Genomic DNA, 23,803 nt, shown 5'->3' on the forward strand with positions numbered 1-23,803 from the left:
CATGTGCTCCGGGATGACCCTGCTTGAGCAGAGAGGTTGGACCAGGTGACTCGTTCTCGTCCCATCCAACCTGACCCACCCTGCGGCTACGCGAGACAGCCGCAGCCGCGCCAAGCCCTGGGCCGGGATGAGGGCACTGCCGCGGCCCCAGCACGGAGACACCCCCAGCGCCGAGCCCGCGGCCGGGATGAGGGCGGGCACTGCCGCGGCTCCGCCTCACGGGCGCCGGGAGGAGCCGGGCCGCGCTCTGACTCGCGCCCGTGCCCGTACGGCGTCTGCGCGGCGCGGCGGAGGGACGGACGGACGGCGCGGCCATGGAGCGCGGTGCCGACACGGCTGTGTGGCGGCTCCGCGCCACCGCCGCACAGCGAGACCGCCGCCAGCCGCCGCCGCGGGAGGAAGGCGACCGCGGCGCGGGCGGGAAGAAGCGGGGCGGGCGGCGGCCGGTGCCGCCGCTGCCCGAGGCGCGGGGCGCGCCGCTGGTGCTGCTGTACCTGCTGGGGCTGCGGGCGCTGGCGCAGGTGTCTCACCGGCAGCTCCTGAGCCAGCCGCCCGCCGCCGGGCCCCGCGACTTCAGCGCCGTCCGCGCCAGGTACGGCGGGGGGCGGCGGGGTGGGGGGCCGTCCTTGGCACAGGGGTCGTGTCGTGCTCTGCCCTTGCGGGAGCTCGGAGCTTGGGGAACAGCGCGTCCGCCGTCGTTTAGTGCTGGTAGTCTTCTATAGTGCTCGGTGTCTGAAAGCTTCTTCGCAAATTTTTAGTTGTTGTGTCACCGAAAGAAGTCGGGGAGACTAAAACTATCACCGTAATTTCAGTTTTGGAGTGGTAACGTCAGGTATATGCCTGGGTAAAAGTGTGCTTGTTCAAACATTAAGGAAAGGGCATGCGTGCATGTACAGAACCTCGCTAAAGATAAAATCTTTAGCTTCTCCATTCACCCTTCTGTTTCTTTTTGAATTGATATGTTCAGACGAGAAAACCAGTACGTTGGCTTAATTTCGTGGTAGATAAGATAAGGAGTCCTGAGAAAAGATCAGGCCTACATGCCTGTTACAAGTTACTATCTAACTGGCTTTAGCCTCTTCTGCTTACCTTGAGTTTTGAAATAGAATAATGTACAAAAATGTTATAATTGTAGATGAGTTACATACTAAATGTTGAATGTGTTGATGCTGTATTTTTAATTTATGTCTTTCAGGGGATATCTTGACAACATTACAGCAATTGGGCCCAGAACAGTTGGAAGTCCAGCAAATGAAGTTCTTGCAGTTAACTACCTCTTAGAACAAATCAGGGGAATAGAAAAAGAAAGCACAGATGCTCACAAGATATTTGTAGACATACAGAGGCCCACAGGGTCCTTTAGCATTGACTTTTTAGGAGGCTTTACTAGTTACTATGCAAATATAACCAATGTGGTAGTGAAGCTGGAGCCGCGCGATGGAGCCGAGCATGCAGTGTTGTCCAATTGTCACTTTGATTCCGTACCAAATACCCCGGGTAGGTCCGTGTGTTCCTTCTGTATTTCTGTGTGTTATGTGCGCCACAGAGCTCGGCTCACAGATACCTCATACCAAGTAGCCACATTAGAATACTGCATGTGTCAACTAGTGTGCTTGGTCTCAGTGAAATTCACTGTTCAGAGTGACAGGCTGAGCCTGTTAAACTCAGGATTTCACTCTCACTTTCTGGTAGCAAGTTACAGATGCTTGTTCAGATTTCTAGAAATTTTTGGTTCTGCCTTTCTTATAATTCACTGCTTACGTGTATAGTTCACGTGCTGCTTCCATGCATTGTCCAGGTCTTTTCATACTTCAGTACTGGTTTAATCCAGGCTTTCCTTTCACAGGATGCTTTGTGCCAGAGACTATGCCCACCCCCACTAACCAGTATGTGTTTTCCCCTCCTTGTCCTGGTATCTCAGATTTTCAGTCTGATATGCTTAAAATATGCCAGGTTTTTTTCTTTCCACATTCAAAGCTTCTGCCCCAAGACCCCTAGTGATCAAAGGCTGGGGCACTGTTGCCTTGGCAGTGTGTACATCTTTTGCTGCTGGTTTCACCTTCACTGTTGCATGCTCTCTTAGTCTTGCTCCTCTACATTTTTATAAATCTAATCCTGTTAAATTGTTATTGCAGCAACAGCATAAACAGCTTTGTAAATTTGTGGGTTTAACAGTGCCAGGAAGGTATGGATTAAAACACAAAATTGGTTGTAACACTCTGATGCTTGATGGGTTTTTTGTCCTTTTTCATTATACTTTTACACCGTTTTTATATACTTTATATCCTTTCCCATTCCTATACTTTTCACTCCCTTTATCTTAGCCCCACGTGTTTATATCCCTTGTACTCTAGCCTAGTACAGAATTCTTTGGAGAAGACGAAACATCCCCACAATCTCAAGGACATGAGGCACCAACCTTGAACAGAGCCTCATCCCTGGAACATGTTTTTGTAAACTAAGCCGTAGCCTTTTTGGGGGGGAGATAGCTAGAATAAGGGGGCAATGACTTCATTTGTTAGGTTTCTTATTGGGGGATTTTAGGTAGGTAAGCATACCAATTAGCAAATTGGTGAGGTCCATAAAATTGTATATGCGTTGTACCCGGGGGCTTTTTTTTCGTCGTGGTTCCACCTTTGACGAAGGTGCAGCTGGGATCCTATTAAACCAAGGTAATACCCTTTTCCCTATACTGCGGAGTCTGCGTCTCGTTTTTACCAGCATTTTAGGCACCAACTCAGCCATGGGTGTGTGCCTGTTGTTACAGTTGAAAAACACCCACAGATGTCACTCACCAACAGTGCAGCTTTTATTGGAGTTTCTTCATTTACATAAAATGTATTTTTTTTTGGTGGTGAACCTTCTGTTACCTAGCACATGCGAATAGTCTTCATTATTAAGGGAGCAGTATTAGCTAGAGAAACAAAGCTTTTGCTGTACTCTTTCTGCCTTTTTTCTGTCAGCAAATAGTATACAGAAGTTCTCTTTATCCTCAGTCACATTTAGGCAACGTGAGTTTCCAAATTAATAAATGCATGATTATTGTACATGCTCTCTGATTTAGGAACTGCAGAGATGCTAATTACTATATGTATAGTCTGTGTATGTCTACCTAGACTTAAAATATGTCACAAACATAGTACTATGATTATTAAAATTAGTCTTCAGATTGATGCACTGTGTAAATTGTGAGTCGATTTCTGTGGGTTTCAAGACAGGATTATGTTTACATCAATTTTTTTCTTTACGGTTACTCAGACACTAAAATATTTCATCAACCTTGCACAGAAATGCCAAAAAAATAAGTGGTTTGTATAGGATTTTACAGACATCTGCAGAGGAGCTAGAAATCAGCCTGTGTGCTTGCCTTTAATGACAAAGCAGCCTAGCCCTTCACAGGAGTGAGGAGCTGCTCTGTCTTTTGTTTTCTTAATGTGCCACTTGCACATTACCTAAACAAGAACCTTTCTCTTCTCTTGTATTTCTCTAAACTATTTGCTTACAGTCCTTTTTTCATTAACAAAAAGGTGAGCTTTTAACCAGAATCAGCATGACTCAATGATCATGCTGATCATTGTAATATATTACTCAGTGAGTAATATATTTGAAAATCAGATAATAAAATATAATCTGCTTGTGATGTGTATATATATAAAAGGAGTGAACCAAAATTCAGTAAAGCAGTAGTGATAGAAAGCTTGTGTTCCTTGTGAAGGAAAAATATAAAGTCCTAGAATATGTCTCTTGTTCTGATTCTACTACTCTTCAGTTTACATGGCCTATTTGATCATTTTCTGATAAACTCAATGGCAAAAACATCCTTGAAATTATCATCACAGACCTAGTGTGGTTTTCTTAGGTTACTGATACCTGCTGTAAAATCTGTTATGACCTCTTGTCAGTTTTTTTATGTATGAAATATTTGGGGATACTTTCTCTGCAAGTTTGTGTAGTAGTCTATGGCTACGTGACTGCTTTTATCAGATGTAAATGTGTCTGTCTCTTGAAGCCAATAACTTTTATTTTTCTTAGCTTCACAGCAAGGCAGGTAAATGATTAACCTTACTGGAAACTATACTCCTCTTCTGAGTTTTCAATACAGCATGTTACGTAAAAGAACTCAGTGTGGCTAAGAGCAGACTACTTGAAAGCTTGGGTAACAATGAAATTCCCTTCCAACTCAGAATAATCTGTGATATTCTGTGAAATTAACAAAAATCTGTGACTATCAGGGCTTTAAATCAGGTATTTGGGTGGCGGTCTATGGAAAGCTTTGTTCAGAACTAGGCAGTAATTTCTGAGAAATAGAGTAGGAAATGATGTATTGGAAAGATTTCAAATTTATTTATTCCCCACAATAAATTAATAGCATGCTGAGGCGTGACCATACTGTTGTCGGCATCTCAGAGCATGTCAACATCATGTATGAAACCCAGGCCCAAAGGAATGAGGTTTAATTTCCATCTTCTCCAAGATTTTACTTACTGGAGTGGGATAGGGAAGTGCTACAGCTTGCATCAAAGTGAGGGAAATGGGAAAATGGGAGATCTTGGGTGGATGCTTAGTCAAGATAAAAACCGGTGAGGCATGGGAGAAGATGTGAGATTGTAGTATTGGATGAGGAGCTCAAAGGACAGACTACTGAGCTTGGAGTGAAAGGGGTTTCTGCAAAGAAAGAAGGGTGGTAGAAAGCACCTGGTCGTAAAAATATTTTATTATAATGTATACCTTAAGGAGGTTTTTAAGAGTGTGAATTCTGGTATTTCCTTAGCTTTACTTTGCAATCCTAGCTTTATGCTACTCTGTGGTTTTGTCCTCTTAATTGAATGCATTGTAACAGTGTAGAATGCTTTAGGGTGACTTGTGTGGGAATGTTTACTTTTTTAAATTTGAGTGTGGTGTCAATGAAAAGTACATCCTCATTTGTTCATGTTGTATTTAGGAAAGTAGATAATGATCACTTTGCGTGCCTAGTAACCTGGTTAGTCTGCTTTTCGTGAACAATAGTATTGGATCTGATATCTTATAATTCACTTGCTCAACTTCTGAACATATTTTTTCTTTCATCTGTTGCTTTCAGCTAGTACAGACAGAAAGTACAAGCAGTACCAGAAAATATACTTAAGCTTGACACTATTATAATGAAGTTAGATTAACTGACTGAAATAGCATGAACCATTTTTCTTCTCTTGCCTTTGTTGCAAATCTGTGCATTTGTAAACCTTACTATTTTGCTGATTATTTTAAGGTGCCAGTGATGATGCTGTTAGCTGTGCAGTGATGCTTGAAATACTTAACACACTTTCAAAATCATCAGAGTCCCTTCAGCATGCTGTCATATTCTTATTTAATGGTGCAGAAGAAAATATTTTGCAGGTGAGACTATACCAAAATTGTATATTACGCATCAAAGCAGTGTATTAAAACTCTTAACAAAGGGAAGATATGGCTTGTGTTTAATCTCTTGAAATATTCATTAAGTACCAGTCCTTTCTGAGGAAAATGTGTATGATTTCAAAGAGAAAAATGCACTTGAATTACGAGTATTGTCTATATTAGTTTCAGTAGAAGACTTGCATTTTCTGCATTTGTTTGTGTTGTCTGCCTTGCACAGTCTTAAGTTACATGCAGTCCTGAATGATGGAAAATAACATTTAGGCTTATAATTGACCTATATTTTTTTGTTTTCCTATCAAGGCAAGTCATGGCTTCATTACACAACATGAGTGGGCCAAGTCAATTAGAGCCTTTATTAACCTGGAGGCAGCAGGTGTAGGAGGAAAAGAACTTGTTTTTCAAACAGGTATGAGCTTGCATTGTGTCCAGTTTCTACACAAGGATAATTTGATAATAAATGATGCAGACTTGAAGGAATATTGAAAGTGACTCATAAGCAAAAGACAGGAGAACCTCTGTGCCTTTTTCCCAACCCTGTGCAGCAGTTGAGTTGTTCTCAGTCTTTAGGTACCTACAGGCTAAAACACTGCCGTAGAAGTTGCCTAATAGGTGAGAAACCTGTGTAGAGCAGAATAATAGAATTTGTGTTTCCCTTTTACATGAAGGTAAAAAGGAGAAAAACATTTGGATAGCACATATATCTTAATACTGATACTTTCATATGCTATGTTTATTTTTCATAGCAGTTCTTTCAAAATCTTTGCAGGGAGTTGTTGGCATTAGGACTCTGTGTCACGCTCAGGAAAAAGCAAAACTTCTGTGTTTTGTAGGCTGTGGTTAGACCTGTGCGCCATCCTGGCTGGACAGCAGAATTGGTTGTACTGCTGAAGCTGCTTAGCTGTTTACTTGCACTGAATGCTTTAGGGGAGCAGACTTTTTTCTAAACAACAGTATTGATGTGTCATACAGGCATGATGGATTGGAAGCCTAGCTAATGGTTGTGATTTCTTCATTAATGCAGGGTCTTTTTGGGACATGGCTTATCTCTCTGCCACTGAACGCTGGAGGCAACAGTGGTTTGTTTTTTCTCCCCCCAAGTGTAGCTAATTCTTTCTCTCAAGTGTGAGTCATTCAGCCAACACAGTTGTACTTACTATATAAGTGGGGCAACAGTGTTAAATCTCCAGTGAGTTATTTTGCATTATTTGTTACCATGAAGATACATATCTTAACCAAAGTTCAAAAAACAGTGTCTGAACTTTCTGCTTATCTTTTGTTAGGACCTGAGAACCCTTGGTTGGTACAAGCATATGTAGTTGCAGCCAAACATCCCTTTGCCTCTGTGGTGGCACAGGAAATATTTCAGAGTGGCATTATCCCAGCAGATACAGACTTCCGTATCTACAGGGATTTTGGCAATGTTCCAGGTATGTTATCAAAAGATATGTCAGTGCATATTGCATTTATTACAGGGATGCTGTTCTGTGGTTGACTATGTGAAGGTCCTCAAATATGGTTTGTCTTTCACACTGGGACGGAATTTTCTTGCTCCTTTCCTAAGGAAAGAGCTTTTAGATTAAATTTTTCATATAGTTTGCTGGGGATGTTTTTTGATGACTGGTGTTTTCTAGAAACAAACTACATGGTAGAAAGGTTTCTTGAAAATCAGGAAAATACTCCAGGAATTAACAGCACTCTATTAAATATTCTCTTTTGAAACCTTTTGGTACATGACACCAATAACCTGCTTGCAGGAATGAAATGTCTGTATCTAATGGGTAAACCTAAATCATCTTTTTTAGAGGTAGCGACATAGTCATTAATGTATTTTCGTTACCTTTGGGTTTTGTTTGGTGGTTGTTGTTGCTGTTGTTGTTGTCATTGTAGTTTTCATTGTCGTTGTTGTTTTCATTGGTTTTCTTTTTTCTTATTTGTGGTGATGTTTTGTTTGGGGGATTTGGTTGGTTGGTTTTTGGGAAGTTTTGGTGGGGTTTGTTTGGTTGGTTTTTTCCATAAGCAAGCACAGGACAGAAGTTTTTTACTTTTGCTAATATGTTTACAGTTTGGTATCCTTTCTGCAGAGAAAGAGCAGTGGAAAAGAAATGTGAAATGTTCCCTCATAGTGAACAGGATTCAAAAGACTGTAAACTTCTGTAAAGTCCTTGTTGTCCAGGACAGGTTGTCATTGGAATCACTTCCAAGAAAAGTAATATTTCTGAATTGATTGTTAGTACAAAAGAGTTGTCCTGGCGTATTCTGTACTGTTCTAAAGTACGCTTCTAGCCTGGAAAAAAAGAAGCTGATTTTGTATAGTGTGTTCTTTGTTCAGAATCATGCCTGGAAGGTAAATGATTTCTGACTGACCTCTGGGGTTTTCTTGAAAAAACAAACAAACAAAAAAACCCAAAAAAACCCAAACAGACAACAACAAGGAAAAAACCCCAAACAACAACACAACAAATCAAATAAAAAACCCCCCAACAACAACAGCCAAAAAACCCAGTTAAATAATCAAGCTAAAAGACTAGTCTACTGGTTTTTTCCTCAGAATTGAGGCCTAATTTGCCAAAAACTCTGAGATTTCAGATTGCAGCTAGCAGCTTTTTGCATGTGCAGCTGCACAGGTGATTGGGATACACTGAATGTATAACTAATGAAGCAGAATAACCCTTGGGTTTTGGTAAATGCTTTTGTTTGTTTGAGCAAATTATTTGGACTTTGAAATGAAGGGTTTTCAGACCAGCTCTCTGAAAAACTCTTTACATATTAGAAGTACAAAGAGCACACCTGCTATTTTGAGAATGTGTTTCTGTAGTTTCACAGTGCTGCTTTTTATTACTTTTCATCATGAACATTTATTGAAGTTTTGCAAGTAAATATTTGGCAAGCACCTTGTACATCTTTTCTGAAGTTGAAATGATCTGGTGTTTTATTGTGTTTCTCCAGTTGCATACAGATTTCATGGCAATTGGTACACTTGAAAGGACAGATATTCTAAAATGTTTTAAAGCTGCTCTCTTTTTAAAGACATTTGGAAGCCCAGTTAGGCTTCCTTCTGCAAAGAAGACTTTTGTTCATCTCTAGGGGTAATGACTCGGTTACAAGTAGGGCAACATTTTCTTGAAGTATATGGGAGGCTTTCACATACTTGTTTTGGGGTTTTAGGATTGCACAGATTTAAAAAAATGCTGCTTCTCTTTTTGTAGGAATAGATTTGGCTTTCATTGAAAATGGCTACATTTATCATACAAAATACGACACATCAGACAGAATTTTGACAGATTCCATTCAGAGAGCAGGTTGGTATTTTAAGAGTTCAGTAATTTACCAAAGAGTAGTACTGTAGCTGCTTTATTATTTTGCTGTAAGACTGCTAGAGTGAGAAATTAATAATCCTAATTACACATTTAGTACATGTTGGTTGTGTTCTAAAGAACAAAGAATTAACTGAATATGAATCTTTTAAATACAGAGGAAATGAGTTTGGTCAGTTTGGGAAGATAAACTTTATCAGCATCCAGTGACATTAATTAGATTCCACACTTGCTTTCAAATCAAAGTTATTGTCTATCTACTGATACGTGATTGTTCATCATTCTGTGTTCCTTTTATCTCACCAAGTTCCCTTATTGGTTAATGTGTCTCATCAGAAGCTTTTGGGTAAGTTGGTGAAGAAGAGCTTATGGGCTGAAAGCCTGACTATTCCCTTCATTGCCATGGTGTCTAAGTGTGTGAAGCTGCCCAAGTATACTTATTTTGACAGCTGGCTAGATTAAGTCATGAAAATACTATTCTGCGTGTACTGCCACATACCAGTTTGAAATAATAAATTTGTGTATTCGTGTCTTTGTTGAAGATATTTTTATACAATTTTTCAGAATGGTTATATTAAAAAAATACTGTGTTGTAATTTATCAACCTTGATATAATTATATTGTGTATCTGCTGTTTTAATAGGTGACAATATTCTAGCTGTCCTAAAATACCTAGCAACATCAGAAAAGTTGGCTAAATCCTTTGAGTATCGACATGGAAATGTTGTGTTCTTTGATATACTGGGTTTATTTGTCCTGGCTTATCCTGCTCGTGTTGGCACAATTATGAACTATATTACAGCAGCAATTGCTTTTTTTTATTTAAGCAAAAAAGTATTACAGCCAAAACCCAGAGGTAAGTCTAGGTTGTTTTTGGTTGTTTGGGGTTTTTTTTGTTTTTCTTAATTACCTTACTCTTAAACAAATAGCAATTACCAAATGAAAAAGGTGTAGGTTAAAAAATTAATCAGGCCATTATAGCATCTTTCTAGTTACACGTAAGAAATAAATTTTAGGTGTGCAGCATGCCACAGGAGTTGCTTTGTGTTTAAATCTCTCATGTGTGAATATTTCTGATGGTGGAAGAATATAATAGGCCTAGATGTCTAGCATTTATGAATCATTATTTTTGTCCCTTACCTTTTCATGAAGATTAAAATTAAATCTTTACAGATCTGGAAACTGAAAAAAATTGCCTAGTATCTATATAATTTTTATATATATTTTGTTAATTCAGAGGTGGTATCAGAATCATGTTTCTTTAACGCCTGTCTATAGACAGGACCAAGTAAGAAAACAACAAATGGGGAAAATTACAGCAAAACTTAATAAAGGTGAAAACCAGCTTAAATCTTCTAGTTAGACCTTTTCAGTGTGTGTAGGAGTATGCCTGTAAAAAAAAAATCTTAAGACAAGGCACCCCTCTCCTCCTCAAAATCCGAAAAACATTTTTGGAGTAAGAAAATGTTACAGGAAAAACAACTCAAATTTTTTGTTGTTGTTGGGGTTTTTGGGGGGGTGGGGGGTGGGAGGAAAGGGCTTGGAGGAGTTTTTTGGTTGGTTGTTCGTTTGGTTTTATGGGGCTTTTGTTTTTATTTTGGGGCTTTGTTGTTGTTTTTTGTGGGGTTTTTTTGTATACTTAAAAATGGAACTGTTCCCTAGTAAAATTTTTGCTTTCTACAGCAAGAAAGCGGTAATCTGCAAAATACCGCAGTATTCTGGGAGCAAATCTTGCAGCAGGGAAGTCTGCAAACAGACATGCAAAGAAATAGGCTAAGTTATGTTAAGATTTCTTCGGAGAGAATGCCTTTATTTTGGTCATTAAAGCAGTTAAACTATGGGGTAATTAAAATTTTGATGGTAGTCTTCAGTAGAATACGAAAGCATTGAATGAAACTTCTTTTTCCTTCTTCATAGCTCTTCATAACCTGAAGAAGTTATTTACTGCATTTGGCTTAACCCTGACGAGCTGGGTGTGCACACTGGTGGCAGTCCTTATGGTGGCAGCGTTTGTCTCCGTCATTGGACGGGCTCTTTCTTGGTACACCCATTTCTATGTCTCTGTGTCTCTCTATGGCACTGCAGCTGCAGCCAAGCTTATTCTTGTGCACATGCTAGCCAAGAAGTTCTTCTACAAGGTAGGCAAGACTTTGTTGTTATTGTTGAAGGGCAATGAGGTGTTTAATCTGTAGAAGACTTACCTTTTGAGCTGATTAAAAAAATGCAAAAAGTTTCCAGTATTTAAAATGTCGCTGTGAAAAATTGCATCATCTAAATGTAGGGATTGTTCTGCTAAATCAGAGATGTAGAAGCTACGTGATTTAAAGCAGCAATGACCTTTAGGAGCTGCTTCAGTAAAAAAGGCAGGAGCCTTTGTGACTTGGGTCACAACAACCCCAGGCAGTGCCACAGGCTGGGGCAGAGTGGCTGGAAAGCTGCCCACATGAAAAGGACCTGGGGGTGCTGGTGACAGCAGCTGAACATGAGCCAGGGTGTGCCCAGGTGGCCAAGAAGGCCAATGGCATCCTGGCCTGGATCAGCAACAGTGTGGCCAGCAGGACCAGGGCAGGGATTGTCCCCCTGGACTCAGCAATGGTGAGGCCACACCTTGAGTGCTGTGTTCAGTTCTGGGGCACTCACTGCAAGAAGGACACTGAGAAGCTGAAGCATGTCCAGAGAAGGGCAATAGAGCTGGTGAAACATGTGGAGCACAGGTCCTGTGAGGAGCAGCTGAGGGAGCTGGGGTTGTTTAGCCTGGAGAGAAGAAGGCTCAAGGGGTCCTTATCGCTCTCTACAACTTCTGAAAGGAGGCTGTGGGCAGGTGGGGGTCAGTCTCTTCTGCCAGGCTACAGGTGACAGCATTAGAGGAAATGGCCTCCAGTTATGCCAGGGGAGGTTCAGGTTCTATATTAGGGGAAATTTCTTTATGGAAAGGATTATCAATCTCCAAAACAGACTGCTCAGGGAAGGGGTTGGGCCACCATCCCTGGAGGTATTTTAAATATGTCTAGATGTGGCACTTAGGTAACTGGTTTACCAGTGGCCTTGGCAGTGCCAGGCTTAGGTTGGACTCAAAATGATCTTAAAGGTGTTTTCCAACCTAAACAATTTGGTGACTATTCTGATTTATTGTTTTGACCACAGCTGGAGGCGGAGCAAAGCTCTTGGTTGTCTGTGTTCTTCCTTGCAATAGGTAAAAGTAATTTAGGCCCCTGGTAGGCTCAGTAACTGGTGTGTGTTGCTTTTCCATTGCTGTCATTTGTCATGATTATGGTCTGTCTACCTGTTTTGCTTAGAATTCTTTTTTATGGACTAAGGAAGTCAATTTAACTTGTATAATAATTTCATAATTATAGTAATCCCATATGGTTTTGTGTTAAATACAAATAGTCTTGAGGTATCTGATAGGTGACACTCTTCCAGAGCAGAAACTGACTACTCAGGCCTGCTAGGTTGAGGTTTTAGCTGCAGTAATATTTAGTCATTCAGCTTGCTGTTGCTTGTCTTCATGGCATTTGTATGGGTTTTGGACAAGGGAATTTAGGAGGCCTTAGTTGTCAGCCAAATCCAGTTTCATCCAAATTTTGGAAAAAGTTTTAAGAACTTGGTCACATTTGATTGTGTAAAAAGTTCTGAGTGGATCCATCAAGTCTTTCTCTGGAAGTGGATTTTTTTAAAATATTTTGGGGGAGTGTTAACTGGTACATATATGTTACCAAATACATGTTGTCCCTCTGTGGAGAAGGTGAGCCATTTATGAAATGGACACAATCTTACTGTTTTCCAGTCTTTTTGATGAGCTGTCTGGTACTTTCACTAGCTGTTAAGACATTCCAGGCTCTGGATCTACTTCCTGCCTACTGATTGCTTGATCATCACATCAACCATCTCAAAAACAGAAGTATTGCATGCTGTAGCTTGCACTGCACTATATAGTTAATGTTGCTTCTGTAATTTGCATTTTACTTAAAAGTTGCATAAAATTTCTGTAAGCTCATCTTTTCCTTGGCTATCAGAGCCAGTGCCTGCTCATGGCTCAACAGCTTGTGAGTTGATAAGCTTCATGTTTTGAAATAGGTTTTGCAACTTGTTTCTTCATTCTCCTTTTTTTTTCTTCTCACCCAGAAACTGAAGTAGGCTCTTTCTGATAACCATTCATGCAATGTTCATGCAAGCAGTCCTTCTTGCTGCTAGCAGGATTTGCAATTAGGAGTCTTGCACTGCAAACACTGCAGCATTACCCATCTAACTTAACAAAAATAAAAACAAAACCAAAGCAAATCACGTTTTTGATGGTTAAATTCCTTTTTTTTTTTCAATTTCTTTTTCCTCTGAAACATACCTGGTGTTATCTCACCTATGTCTTTTTTTCAAAACAAATTATATATTTTAGTAAACCTCTGAAGTGACAGCTTGTGGCATGACCTGAAAAGTTACCAGTATAATATTTGTGCACTAATAACAGTCCTTGTGTAAGGAATCTGTTAATAGCTGCTGTTCAAAAACAAGTTTACATTCTCAAGAGGTACAGATAACTTTTTCACATATAAACATTATGTAATTTTTTTAATACGCTATGCTATTACATTTTTTTTTAAAAAGGCCCTCTTTGCCTGAAACACTAGCCTTGTGTATTCTTTTGTGTTGTCACTTGTACATTCCCTTCCTCTGTCTGCCTCAGCCCATGTAATCTCCTTTCCAAGTTATGTCAGCAGATTAAAAAAACTGATAAAAAATTATATTGTCATGAATAGTTCCATATAGTAAGAGAATGGTGAGATGATGTTTGTCAAAATTGTTTTGCCCAAGGAAAACAATTGTATACAAGGCATATGGGTTTTTCTATGTATTCTCATGAGATGGTGTCTATGGAATGTGCACAATAATTATGAGTATTTTCTTTTTTTTTGTTACAGAATATGAATGAGCAGTACCTGGGAGATGTTTTCTTTGATGCCTCATTGATGATTTGGTCTATAGCATTGGCTCTGATAACTAAGATGGGCCTTTGTTCAGCATTCATTTGTACGTTGTGGGTTGCATTTCCTTTGCTCACTAAACTGATGATCCACAAGGAATTCAGCCAAAAAGGTACGAGTTTTGAGGCATAGAAGTTGTACTTCAGAACTTTTAACCATGCTCTTATTTAAGCAAAAGAAATCACAGAGGTTGACTTTGAGTAGTTAAATTAACTAAGTCACATTTTTGTAATGAGAAAAGTGTTCTTGAACTAAAGACAGTTTGAAAATGTGAGAAGCTTTAAAAAAAGACACTGGAAAGCATCCTGTGTCTTGGGCTAAAGGAACAATATGTGAGTATTATAATAAGTGATCAGATATTTTGATGAATAGTAAAGGCTCATAAAAAATACTGTCATATATAAAGAATGTTTTGGACAGAAAACCTATTTAAATGTTTTTGTAACACAAGAATAGTTTTGTGGTGGTTTTGAAAGTTACACTGGTGTTGGCTGTACAAAATGAGATCTCCTTTCCATATCCATGTAAGGGATGAGGACCAGTATTGTGTATTGGGCCTTGCAGGAGTATTGTGGATTTATCAGTAAAGCTGTGTGTTTATGTCCTTTTAAGCTTTTACTTATTTTGTCTTTTTTTTTCTGTTCCTTATAGGTGCCACAATAAAGTTTATTGTGATGTACATGCTGGGGATGTTTGTTCCCTATCTATATATGCTGTATCTTAGTTGGACTGTATTTGAAATGTTTACACCTGTCATGGGACGGAGTGGTTCAGAAATTCCACCAGATATGGTGTTGGCAGGATTTATTGTGATCTTCACTATGATCCTGTCTTCTTATTTTGTAAGTAGAATTTGTAAATGTTGTTTAAAACATTTAACTTAAACTTTCTCCAGAGTTCAGAATAAGAAGGTTTTTTTAATTAATACTAGAAGTTAGTGATAATTTGACAGTATCATAAATGTTACAGGAAAGTTCTAGGAAATGTGCCAAAGATTCCATATTTTGTGTTAGTCAAAGAAAGGTCATTGAAGCAGGGCTTATTGCTTCATGATTGCTCTATGATGATGTAGTAAAGACTGATGTGAAATATGAAATGTAGTGCTAAGTTTTGAGCCAGGCTTTATTTTCAGTGTAATATTTGACTGAACAATACATGTACAAACTTCGAAAAGAACACTCACTTTTGTAGTTTTTTTTGCTGCCATAGAATCTGGAAAGGTTCTATTTCTTCTTTGTTGGCAGATGTTTTAAAAACAGGAAAGTTTTGAAAGCTCGAGGGAGTACTCACTTAATTCCTTTTTTGCAAAATAAATCAGTTTAAAAAATCTCAGTTTTAAATACGGAGATTAAAAAGAAGTGTCTTGTATGAGGTGATATGGGCAATTATGTGTTTTTAATGTAGTTTTGATACCATAATCGAATTTTAGAGTTATACAAGTAGTGTCTTAAATCTTAAGTGTTGCAGTTTTATAACTGGACTGTTTTTTTGTTCTCTAGATTAACTTCATTTACCTTGTCAAAAGTACAAAAACGACGCTAGTAACTTTAACTGCTGTGTTTGTAGTCACTCTGATTCTCGTTTGTAGTGGAATCTTCTTTCCTTACAGTTCTGATGCAGCTAATCCAAAACCTAAGCGAGTCTTTCTTCAGGTAAGAAATGATTCACATGTTGTATTGCCTCTTTTGGTTGTAAGAGTGTTTGGTTTTTTCAAGGCTTTATTCTCCCACCTCCACCATTCAATGAAGAGTAATATTCCCTTTCTTTTTTGATTTAAAAGCTCTAGTGATTGTTCCTGGATTTGAAAGAATTGCTAATGTTTCCCTTGTTCAATTTCAGTGTTCAGCTCATCTGTGTCAGAAGAGCAGGGTGTTTTAGGGGGTTTTAAGTGGGCAAATTGTGTAAGCAATGATAATTTAAAGAGCAAATGTGGTTTGAGGTGGGCTGAAACAGACAGAGTAATCTTCTGAATTTATTTTTATGATATGTTTTTTATCTAAGTAATTTTTGCATTTATATTCATAAATACTCATATATGTGTTCAGTGTGTACTGAAAATGCAGTAGACCTTAAGGATTCATACAGGGGATATTTCAGAATCACCTCTGACTCTTGCAAACTCCAGAGGCTCCATCATCTTTCTGTGTTTGTTGGTTTCTTTTCTTCTAGCACACGAGCAGAAGATTTCATGATCTAGATGGAAATGTGGTTAAAAGTGACTCTGGTATATGGATTAATGGGTTTGATTACAATGGAATATCTCACATAACTCCCCACGTACCTGAAATCAATGACACCATTAGAACTCCATGTGAGGAGCAGGCTCCCTTCTGTGGCCTTCCTTGGATTCTGCCAGTGCATTTCATGTTCCGGTTGGTGTGAACTCTGCTTCACTTGAGCACTTTATTGCAAAGTACAGAGGTCATTTATGCAGTTTCACTTACGTACAGGAAGAAAAACTAAGGCTAATATTAGTCTAAAAGTAAACAATCCTTCCTCTTCAAAAGATGAACTTCTGCCTAGGTGCAGTGTCTTCTGCCAGAGTCTCTGAAAGAGATAAATGGGTCTGCTGCAGGAGCTGTAGTTGATACTTGGTAAATTGATGTAAGCACCAGGGAGAAAAAGGTGAAGGGGCGGCCTCCTAAAGGGCAGTTCAGAGTAGGAGGATGTATTCTCTTCCCTTCTTCCCATCTTCACCTCAGCTGACAGCAGAGGATGTCTAGAGCAGCAGGTCTCCACAGAAGAAAATAAACTGCTCTGACTGTTTCTCACACCTCAAGAATCTTGTGAGCAAAAGTGTAGCCATTTGAAGGTGCAAATATTCTTAGTAATTTGTTTTGTAAATTAGGGCAGATGAAAGTAAGGATTGAATACACTGGTGACTTTTTCTGTTAATACACTCTTTGAATATTAGCCCACAAGCTGATTTTACCTGCCTTCTGCTGGAATCAACACCTTTTGAATATTTCATGTAGTAGCAGCACAGTCAGCTGTACTGTAGAGAAACTTCCTGTCTTCTATGTTTAGTACCTCAGGGCGTTGCATTGAGAGTAACTTGAAATTTTTTTTTCTCCACAGGAAAAACTGGTATCTTCCTGCTCCAGAAATTTTGCCGAGAAGTCCCATTCAGTTTAAACTTCTGTCCAAGGAGCTGATGCCCCGGAACTCTGTGAGGTTAAGCTTTGAAGTATCTGGTGAGTGACTGAAGTTTCCGGTTTATGATTTGTGTTTATTTTTATGCCCATAATAAATCAGGCTTTGACTCCAGTACTGCAGGTTCTAGTGCTGTTCCCAAGATAGTGAGCTTTGTGGGATTAGCATGAATTAATTCTGTTTCAGTAGCATGCTAGAAGCTGTGAGTGGTGTGTTGCAGTTCTTATTTCTGGGGCTGATAACCTCATCTGTCTTGAGTAAGTCTTGATTGTTTTACAGTAGGTCCGTTCTAAAAGTGCACCTTATGTCATTTCATGTGTTAGTATATGTAAGACTATATTATATTTATATTATAAAAAGTCCTGTATTCGTCTATTACATCATCATCTCACTTTTCCTGATGCTTAGAAAAAATTGAAGCATCTTCGGTAGAGAAGGCATTTCTGTCATGCTTTGGGAGCCATGAATAGCAATACATGGATGACATGGCACTCTGTGGGAAAACCGGGTTCTTCTGCCTCTGGCTGTTGGTGCATGTGACACGTGTCTGTCCCCGCAGGCCCAAGCCACATGTCGCTGTACGTGCGGCCGCGCGCGGGCGCGGCTCTGTCCCGCTGGTCTCTCGGGGACGGAGTGCCAGTCACCAGCCTGGGGGGAGACTACTTCGTGTTCTACTCCCGCGGGCTGCACGCAGCACCCTGGCACTTCTGGGTAGAACTGACGGTGAGTGTGGCACAGCTGGAAACCTGGGGATGCCTTGGTCTGCCCTCTTCCCACCATGGCTTCATTCCTGTGTGAAAAATGTCATAATAACTTCCTAAAGCTTTGTGTTATTTGATAGATCTTAAGTCTAGTATCCGTCTCTTAATATGTCAGCTTTATAAATCAGCTCCCATGTATTTTCCATGAGTAGTTCACCAGCTTGACAAAGGAAAAATATTTTTCAATATTTTGAAAATATTTTTCAAGTCTCCATGGTCTTAGGTCATAAGTTTGGATTTCTCCAATCTTAACCTCACAGTTCTTGAAGTTTTAGCTTTGTTACTCTTATTTTAGAGTTGATTTTTATTATTATGAGTAGTTCTCTTTGTCCTTCTCTTCCCTTGTTTGCTTGGTTTTGGGAAATTGGAGTCCTTGGTGGAAAATTTACCTGTCCAGAAGCTGAAGAGCTTTGTTTTCTTAATTTTCTTTTACATTATTTTCTGTTGGAAGCAAGGCTTCCAGCCTTGCTGTTTCAGTGGGATTTATGATCTGCCTCCCCACCCTTCTAACTTGCCAATGAATAAATTTTTTCAGATCTGTGTATTTTTACTATAGGTTTAACAGTGTCTTATTCTTTGAGTAAATATTACGAGTATCTTTGAAAGTTCAGAAAGTCTCTTATTCCTTCCTGCACCAGGCAGTCTAAACACAAATAACCCTCAAAGGGTACTCAATAAAGCAGACTGGAGTCTCAAGTGTGACAAGTCTTGCAAGACTGATAGAGGCAAAGCTAGGCAGAAAGGGCTGTATATCCTCAGGATCTGCAGTAGAAGGATCAGTATAAATACTGTATTGGAGTCTGTATCTTGATTCGTTGGCAAAATGGACAGATACAAACACTGAAGTTGGAGCAGGTCTGTAACAGATCAGAGGCGCTGTGATCTAAATATCCAGTTGCCAGTTCATGTCAAATTGAACTCGTTATGTAATCAGACTAATATGTTGAAGATAGGAAGTATTTTAACTTACAGGACAAAGAGCTGCAGGATTAAGTTTGTTGCATAGATACTGTCTGTAGAAAAGTGCATCTGAATTTATCTCATGTTGAAAAGTCATGAACAATTATAAAGACTGGTGTTTTTCTTTTCTCACTTTCAGGCCCCAGAAAAGCATTCTGATGGAATAGTCTCCCTCGCCATAGCAGCACATTACTTTTTTGGGGAAGATCAAAAGTCACCTCAACTCTATGCCTTACTGGAGAGGCTTCCAAATTGGACGTTTTCTTCTGGCTGGTCCTGTACTTACGATCTTTTTATCTTTTAATTTTTACAATAATGCTGCAGGGCTAATAGGGTTGTCTCTGATGGGGAATGCTCTTGTGGCAAGCACTTTCTAACAAGATGCCAGAGACTTCAGCAAGAATTAAAAATACTTCAGCGAATGGTGTTTCTTTGGCAGTTTGACTATTTAAAGACTACTGCTATCTTGGGGATATGATGATACTTTTCTGTCAAAGTGAATGCAGTTCACCTTGGCTCTTCCACTGAAGTGGCAGTTTGGCTAGTTGGTTTCTTAAAATGAAAACTGCACTTGACGAGGTAATAGTTGTATAATAAAAGGTGGCAATTGTAATAGAAGGGATTCATGGAATTATTTTGATACTATGTAAAATACAGCCGTACTTCACAGATATGTGGAGTATTACCCACCAATCTGATCCGTCCTATTCAAGGCAGGTCTTCAGCTAAAAGATGTTTGTTCCTGTGGGAGCAGGGCAGAGGTGGCAAAGTCCTAAGCATTACTTTTGTAACTGGATGAAGTCACTGAAAGCTGTGGCGCTCGTGTAGGTTGCATTGAGTCCTTGGCAAATGCACAATGCAGAGAAATCCATGTTATGATGGAATGTGGTAATTGTTTATAAAAATTGTATGTTTCTGTTAAAAAACGTAGTTCTACCCCTTTTCCTGTCTCTTTGGTGTTACAGCATGAGTGGCTAAGTTCGACCTAATTACCATCTTGTGTTTTTGTTCCTGTTGGGATCTTTCAGTATCAGCACATGAGCATGTGACTTGCTCTCTCATATGTAAGAGTGCTAACTCCCCACTTCTTTACATGGATGTCTTAAAATTAATCTACGCTAAATTTTAAGGTACCTTCCAATTTATTAGAATTGGCTAATTTTGGTATCTCCTCTGGAGAGACTTTTGGTAGTGTGACAGTATTGCACTTGCTAATACATTTAACTATTTCTTAAAATAAGGTTTGCTTTCCATAAGGAAAAATACCTAAAAGAGTAATCTTAAAAAGATGTCTAATATCTCTGGATTGCTCTTATTTTCACAGGATGGATTTTGTAAATGACTGTGTGTTTTAGAGTATCTTCCAATTTTAACTGACAAGCTTTAAAATCAGAAGCTACTGACCTCTTTTTTTTATACTTAACAGGTTTCTGAGGTTTTTTAGTGCAGTGGTTGATATTGAGGAGTAATTTCTGAAGTACACAGAACTCAATATATCTGGAGAAACTTCATGTTTCTTTCCAAATTACATATAAAACATTTGGCTATATCAGTAGCATGCTACAAATTTTAGTGGTTTTTTTCACCTCAAGAGTATTGCCTAATGTCATGCAAAGCAGATTTTGTGCAGGTATCATCATTTCGAGTAGAAACGTGCTAGTACTGGTAAGTTTGCAGAGCACATGAAAGAAAATTGTGACAATTAATTTGTGTGAGCTGTGATTGATAACAACTCTCCAGTCAGGTATTTTTCCTTCAGATTGTTCTGTAATTGTGTGTGATAGTGGAAAGAACCAGTGTCATTGGTTGCAAGGGACATTCACAAAGATTGTCAACTCTCACATGGACTAGGGTCAGGGGTTTAATTACTGTAATCATAATGAACTGGCCATCAGTATCTTAAAACCAGTGGGTTTATACATTAATGTGCATTAATAATCACTCAATTGATTGTATCTGATTTGAAATGACAATCCCTATGTTACTTAAAAGTGCTATTAGTGATTTGATTATTAGTTATATACTAAAACTCCTGTGTCTTGAATCTCAACAAATGTCTTGTACTGTACTCTAGCTGATGCACAGCTAGTTAACTAAAGCTGCACTGATATTTACCATCTTCCTCAGTTTTGATTTTTGTATTTTGCCTCTGATTTAAAGCTTTGAAAGTGCTGTGTGAAGAATTCATACTGGGAGCCAAAAATATAAAAATGCCTGTTGGCAATTTCTGAAACTTCAGTGAAGCAATAACTTCTGCTATCTCAGGATTTAATCCGTATTAAATAATTAAATTATGAGCTATGTCTTGTTTGTTGCAAGTTTGTCTTTGTAAATAAAAGCAAAACTTGATTGGTGAAACTTGATTTTTAGCATGATTAAAGGCATATTTGAGTTGTTCTTATTCATTGCTGTATGTTTTATTTGAGCTTAGGGTAGAAATACTGCCAAGAGGTGCTGGGTTAGACATGTGTGGTGTTAGAGATGTGTGGAAGCTTGGCCAAAGAACATAAAAATCACCTCAATTGAGAAAGTTAAAATGGGAGTCCTGGCTGGTTTCCTGGAGAGGAAGGTGGCTTTTGAAATAAGATGTGATACCGAGGAGTCACTGGTAACCAAACTAAGTATTCTTTGCAAAATCGATGGTGAAGACCAGACTTCTTGTTGATCACAGACAAAAACACAGGATGGAAAAACTGCTGTTTGTGTCCATCTGCTTCCCCATTCAAGTACAAGCAGATCAGTCTTCTACTGTGTTATTGTTTCTCATTAAAAAGCATTGTGTGTCTTACTCTGTAAAGTGTATAAAATGCAAGCAGCAGGTAACTTTAAGGATAGAAGGGCATAGAGTAGAAAAATTATTCTTAGTGGAAGTAGTAAACAGTTGATTAGAATTACACTATGCTCATCTGAAACAACTTTCATCCACAGCATTTTCTAAATTACTTTTCTTTTCTGTTCTTCCCTGCTCTTGATGGCTTTGAGAATCTACTGTGTTCTCTGTCAAAATACGTATTCCTGAAGCTCTCTGAGCACTAAGCATTTTCCCAGTTTAAGCAAAGGAGGCCTCTACATGTTGTGGTTATACAACCTAGTGCATCACTAAAGTGTGTTACCATACCTTCAAGACTGCCTATCAAGTAACATATGCATTTTAAGAAAGAAAGTGTTGGCATAGGTGCAATGAACAGGAAAATTTCAGCTTTCATAAGGAAAGGAAAGTCACATGTCATCATATGACAGGCTGTTGAGCTGAGGGGGGCTGTTCTGTGTTAGTAAGACCTGTCTGTAATGTCTGTCAATCTAGGGTGGATTGCAGTCTTCCTGGAAAAACACTAATCAAATAGACAAGATCTAACAAGTCTGTACAGAGCTAGTTGTAGCATATGGGACATAGGTGAAGAACAGTTTGTCTGCATGGCAAAGCTGTTCTATACTTTCCTCCCTTGAGAGCTAAACTTAATCTGACTTTTGAGAATTATCTGGAAGAGGCCTGCAGGATGACCCATCTTAGAACTTGGTATGTGGTCTTGGTGGAGAATGGTAATAAGACATGCAAGATCAGTAAACCTATGTTCTGTCCTTAGTGTCAATTCATGTAACTGTGGCTTCCATTTTGAAGACAGAACATGCATTCACAACCGTCATGAAAATCCCTTCCAGTCTTGGAGGATAAATTGATGCTAAAAATTAGCCAGGCTCCCCTATTCATGGCAAAAGAGCCTGCAACACTTTGTGTTTCTGTCAAAGCTGTTGGGTGCACCTTGAGAACTCGCTAAGCACAGAAAGTACAAGCCATTTTAGGGAGATCTAGACACTACTGTCTGTATTTCAAGCAGGATGTCAAGCATCACTGGCCCTAAGTAAACATTTTTTTTGAAAATTCCATTTCAGAAAGCTGAGTCACTCTAAAAAACTAGCAGTAATTCATCTACAAAGGAACAGTTCTTTCAATCTGTTCTGAGACTGGAACAAATACAAGCTTCAAAGCCAGTAAGTATACAGGTGAATTTAAGTAACCATCTTCAACAGCTGTCCCTGCAGTTTATTTGGGGATGTTTTTATCAGAGAAGTAGGTAGTGGTTTGTTTTGTTTGGTGATTTTGGTTTTTTGGTTTGTTTTTTCATATCATTTGGGGTTTATTTGTTATTGTTGTTATATTGTGTTTGTTGGGAGGTTTTTGGGGCGTTGGAATCCTTTGGATAGGAAAGAGTAATTTGAAAAAAGTTAGGAGAGAGTAGTTAGATGCCTTGTGTCTGCTGTGTAGCTAAGCTTCAGGCTCCAGCTGTGGATTCATAGTCTTCCCTCAGTGCTCTCTCAGTAAGTAAGCCCAAGAAGTTTCTGAGGCCACATGATAAATAAAACACTCAAGTTTGTATCTCTTTTCTGTGCTTAAACGCAGGGATGACTTACGCCACTCATCCTCCACTTACATTGCTGTCACTGCCTGCTAGACAGTCTTCAGGTCTAGGATAGGAAACTAAGCTGAGACAGTAAGTGGCGTCTGTAGCTTTTATTTTCCCCCTTACTTGGGGGCTCTCCTTCCTTCTGTTGCAGCCAGCTTACCCTCAGCAAGTTACCCATCATCTTTTATAATATCATTATAGCCACAGACAACTTCTCCCATCAGTTTACAATGAAAAGGACCTCCTTTGTACAGGTTCTGGCTAGATTATGAATTCAGGTATTCCTGCTTACTTAACAGTGAGTCTCTACCTTGCAGCTTACAGACACTTCCACTCTGAAACCATCTGAACTGGTATCTTTGGACTAAAACACACTGAGGAAAAACTAGCTTAACTGGGTTGACAAAAGTGATTGTGAAAAATTATCTTCAGAAATGCAACTTCATTAAAGCAGTTTTTCAAGTGAAAGGAGCTGTTAAATTGGTAGCAAGGAATATACACTACTGCTGATTTTCTGAGGCAGTTTTGCACAGGATGAGAAACAGATCAAGAAAACTTGATATGCATATTGTTGTGAAGGGAGAAATCTAACATCAGCCAGTTTTGTGTGAGAGATACACAAAGTGAGAAGTGTCAACATGTTGAAATTCCATAAAAATATGTTGATCCTCAACTGGTTAAGTGGCCCATTTTTCCTATCTTTAGTTTAATAGTGCAGATTTATTTGGTAAGTAAAGGTTTTGTGATGGGCTAACTCTGGCTGGCTGCTGGGTTACCCACCAAACTGCTCTCTGACACCCTGCCCTCAGCATACCAGGAGGAGAAAATAAGATTAG

At 39.2% G+C, this 23,803-nt stretch overlaps 1 protein-coding gene across 2 annotated transcripts; it reads left to right on the forward strand.

The window, feature by feature from the left end:
* Positions 1 to 250: 250 nt before the first annotated feature.
* Positions 251 to 20,922, forward strand: ERMP1 (endoplasmic reticulum metallopeptidase 1). Of its 2 annotated transcripts, XM_085042001.1 has the most exons (15): positions 253 to 592; positions 1,196 to 1,497; positions 5,249 to 5,376; positions 5,698 to 5,803; positions 6,678 to 6,824; positions 8,604 to 8,696; positions 9,355 to 9,567; positions 10,629 to 10,849; positions 13,628 to 13,802; positions 14,342 to 14,532; positions 15,190 to 15,342; positions 15,860 to 16,062; positions 16,769 to 16,884; positions 17,403 to 17,566; positions 18,704 to 20,922. In XM_085042001.1, the coding sequence occupies exons 1-15, from the start codon at positions 315 to 317 to the stop codon at positions 18,866 to 18,868; spliced, it is 2,655 nt and encodes an 884-aa protein (XP_084898127.1). In that variant the 5' UTR covers positions 253 to 314; the 3' UTR covers positions 18,869 to 20,922. The 2 variants fall into 2 exon arrangements, with proteins under 2 accessions (XP_084898128.1, XP_084898127.1); XM_085042002.1 differs by lacking the exon at positions 8,604 to 8,696 and having other exon boundaries at positions 251 to 592.
* The last annotated feature ends 2,881 nt before the right edge of the window (positions 20,923 to 23,803 follow it).

This window comes from Lichenostomus cassidix, chromosome Z (assembly GCF_008360975.1).
Source record: "Lichenostomus cassidix isolate B80296 chromosome Z, HeHo_3.0, whole genome shotgun sequence".
NCBI lineage: Eukaryota > Metazoa > Chordata > Aves > Passeriformes > Meliphagidae > Lichenostomus > Lichenostomus cassidix.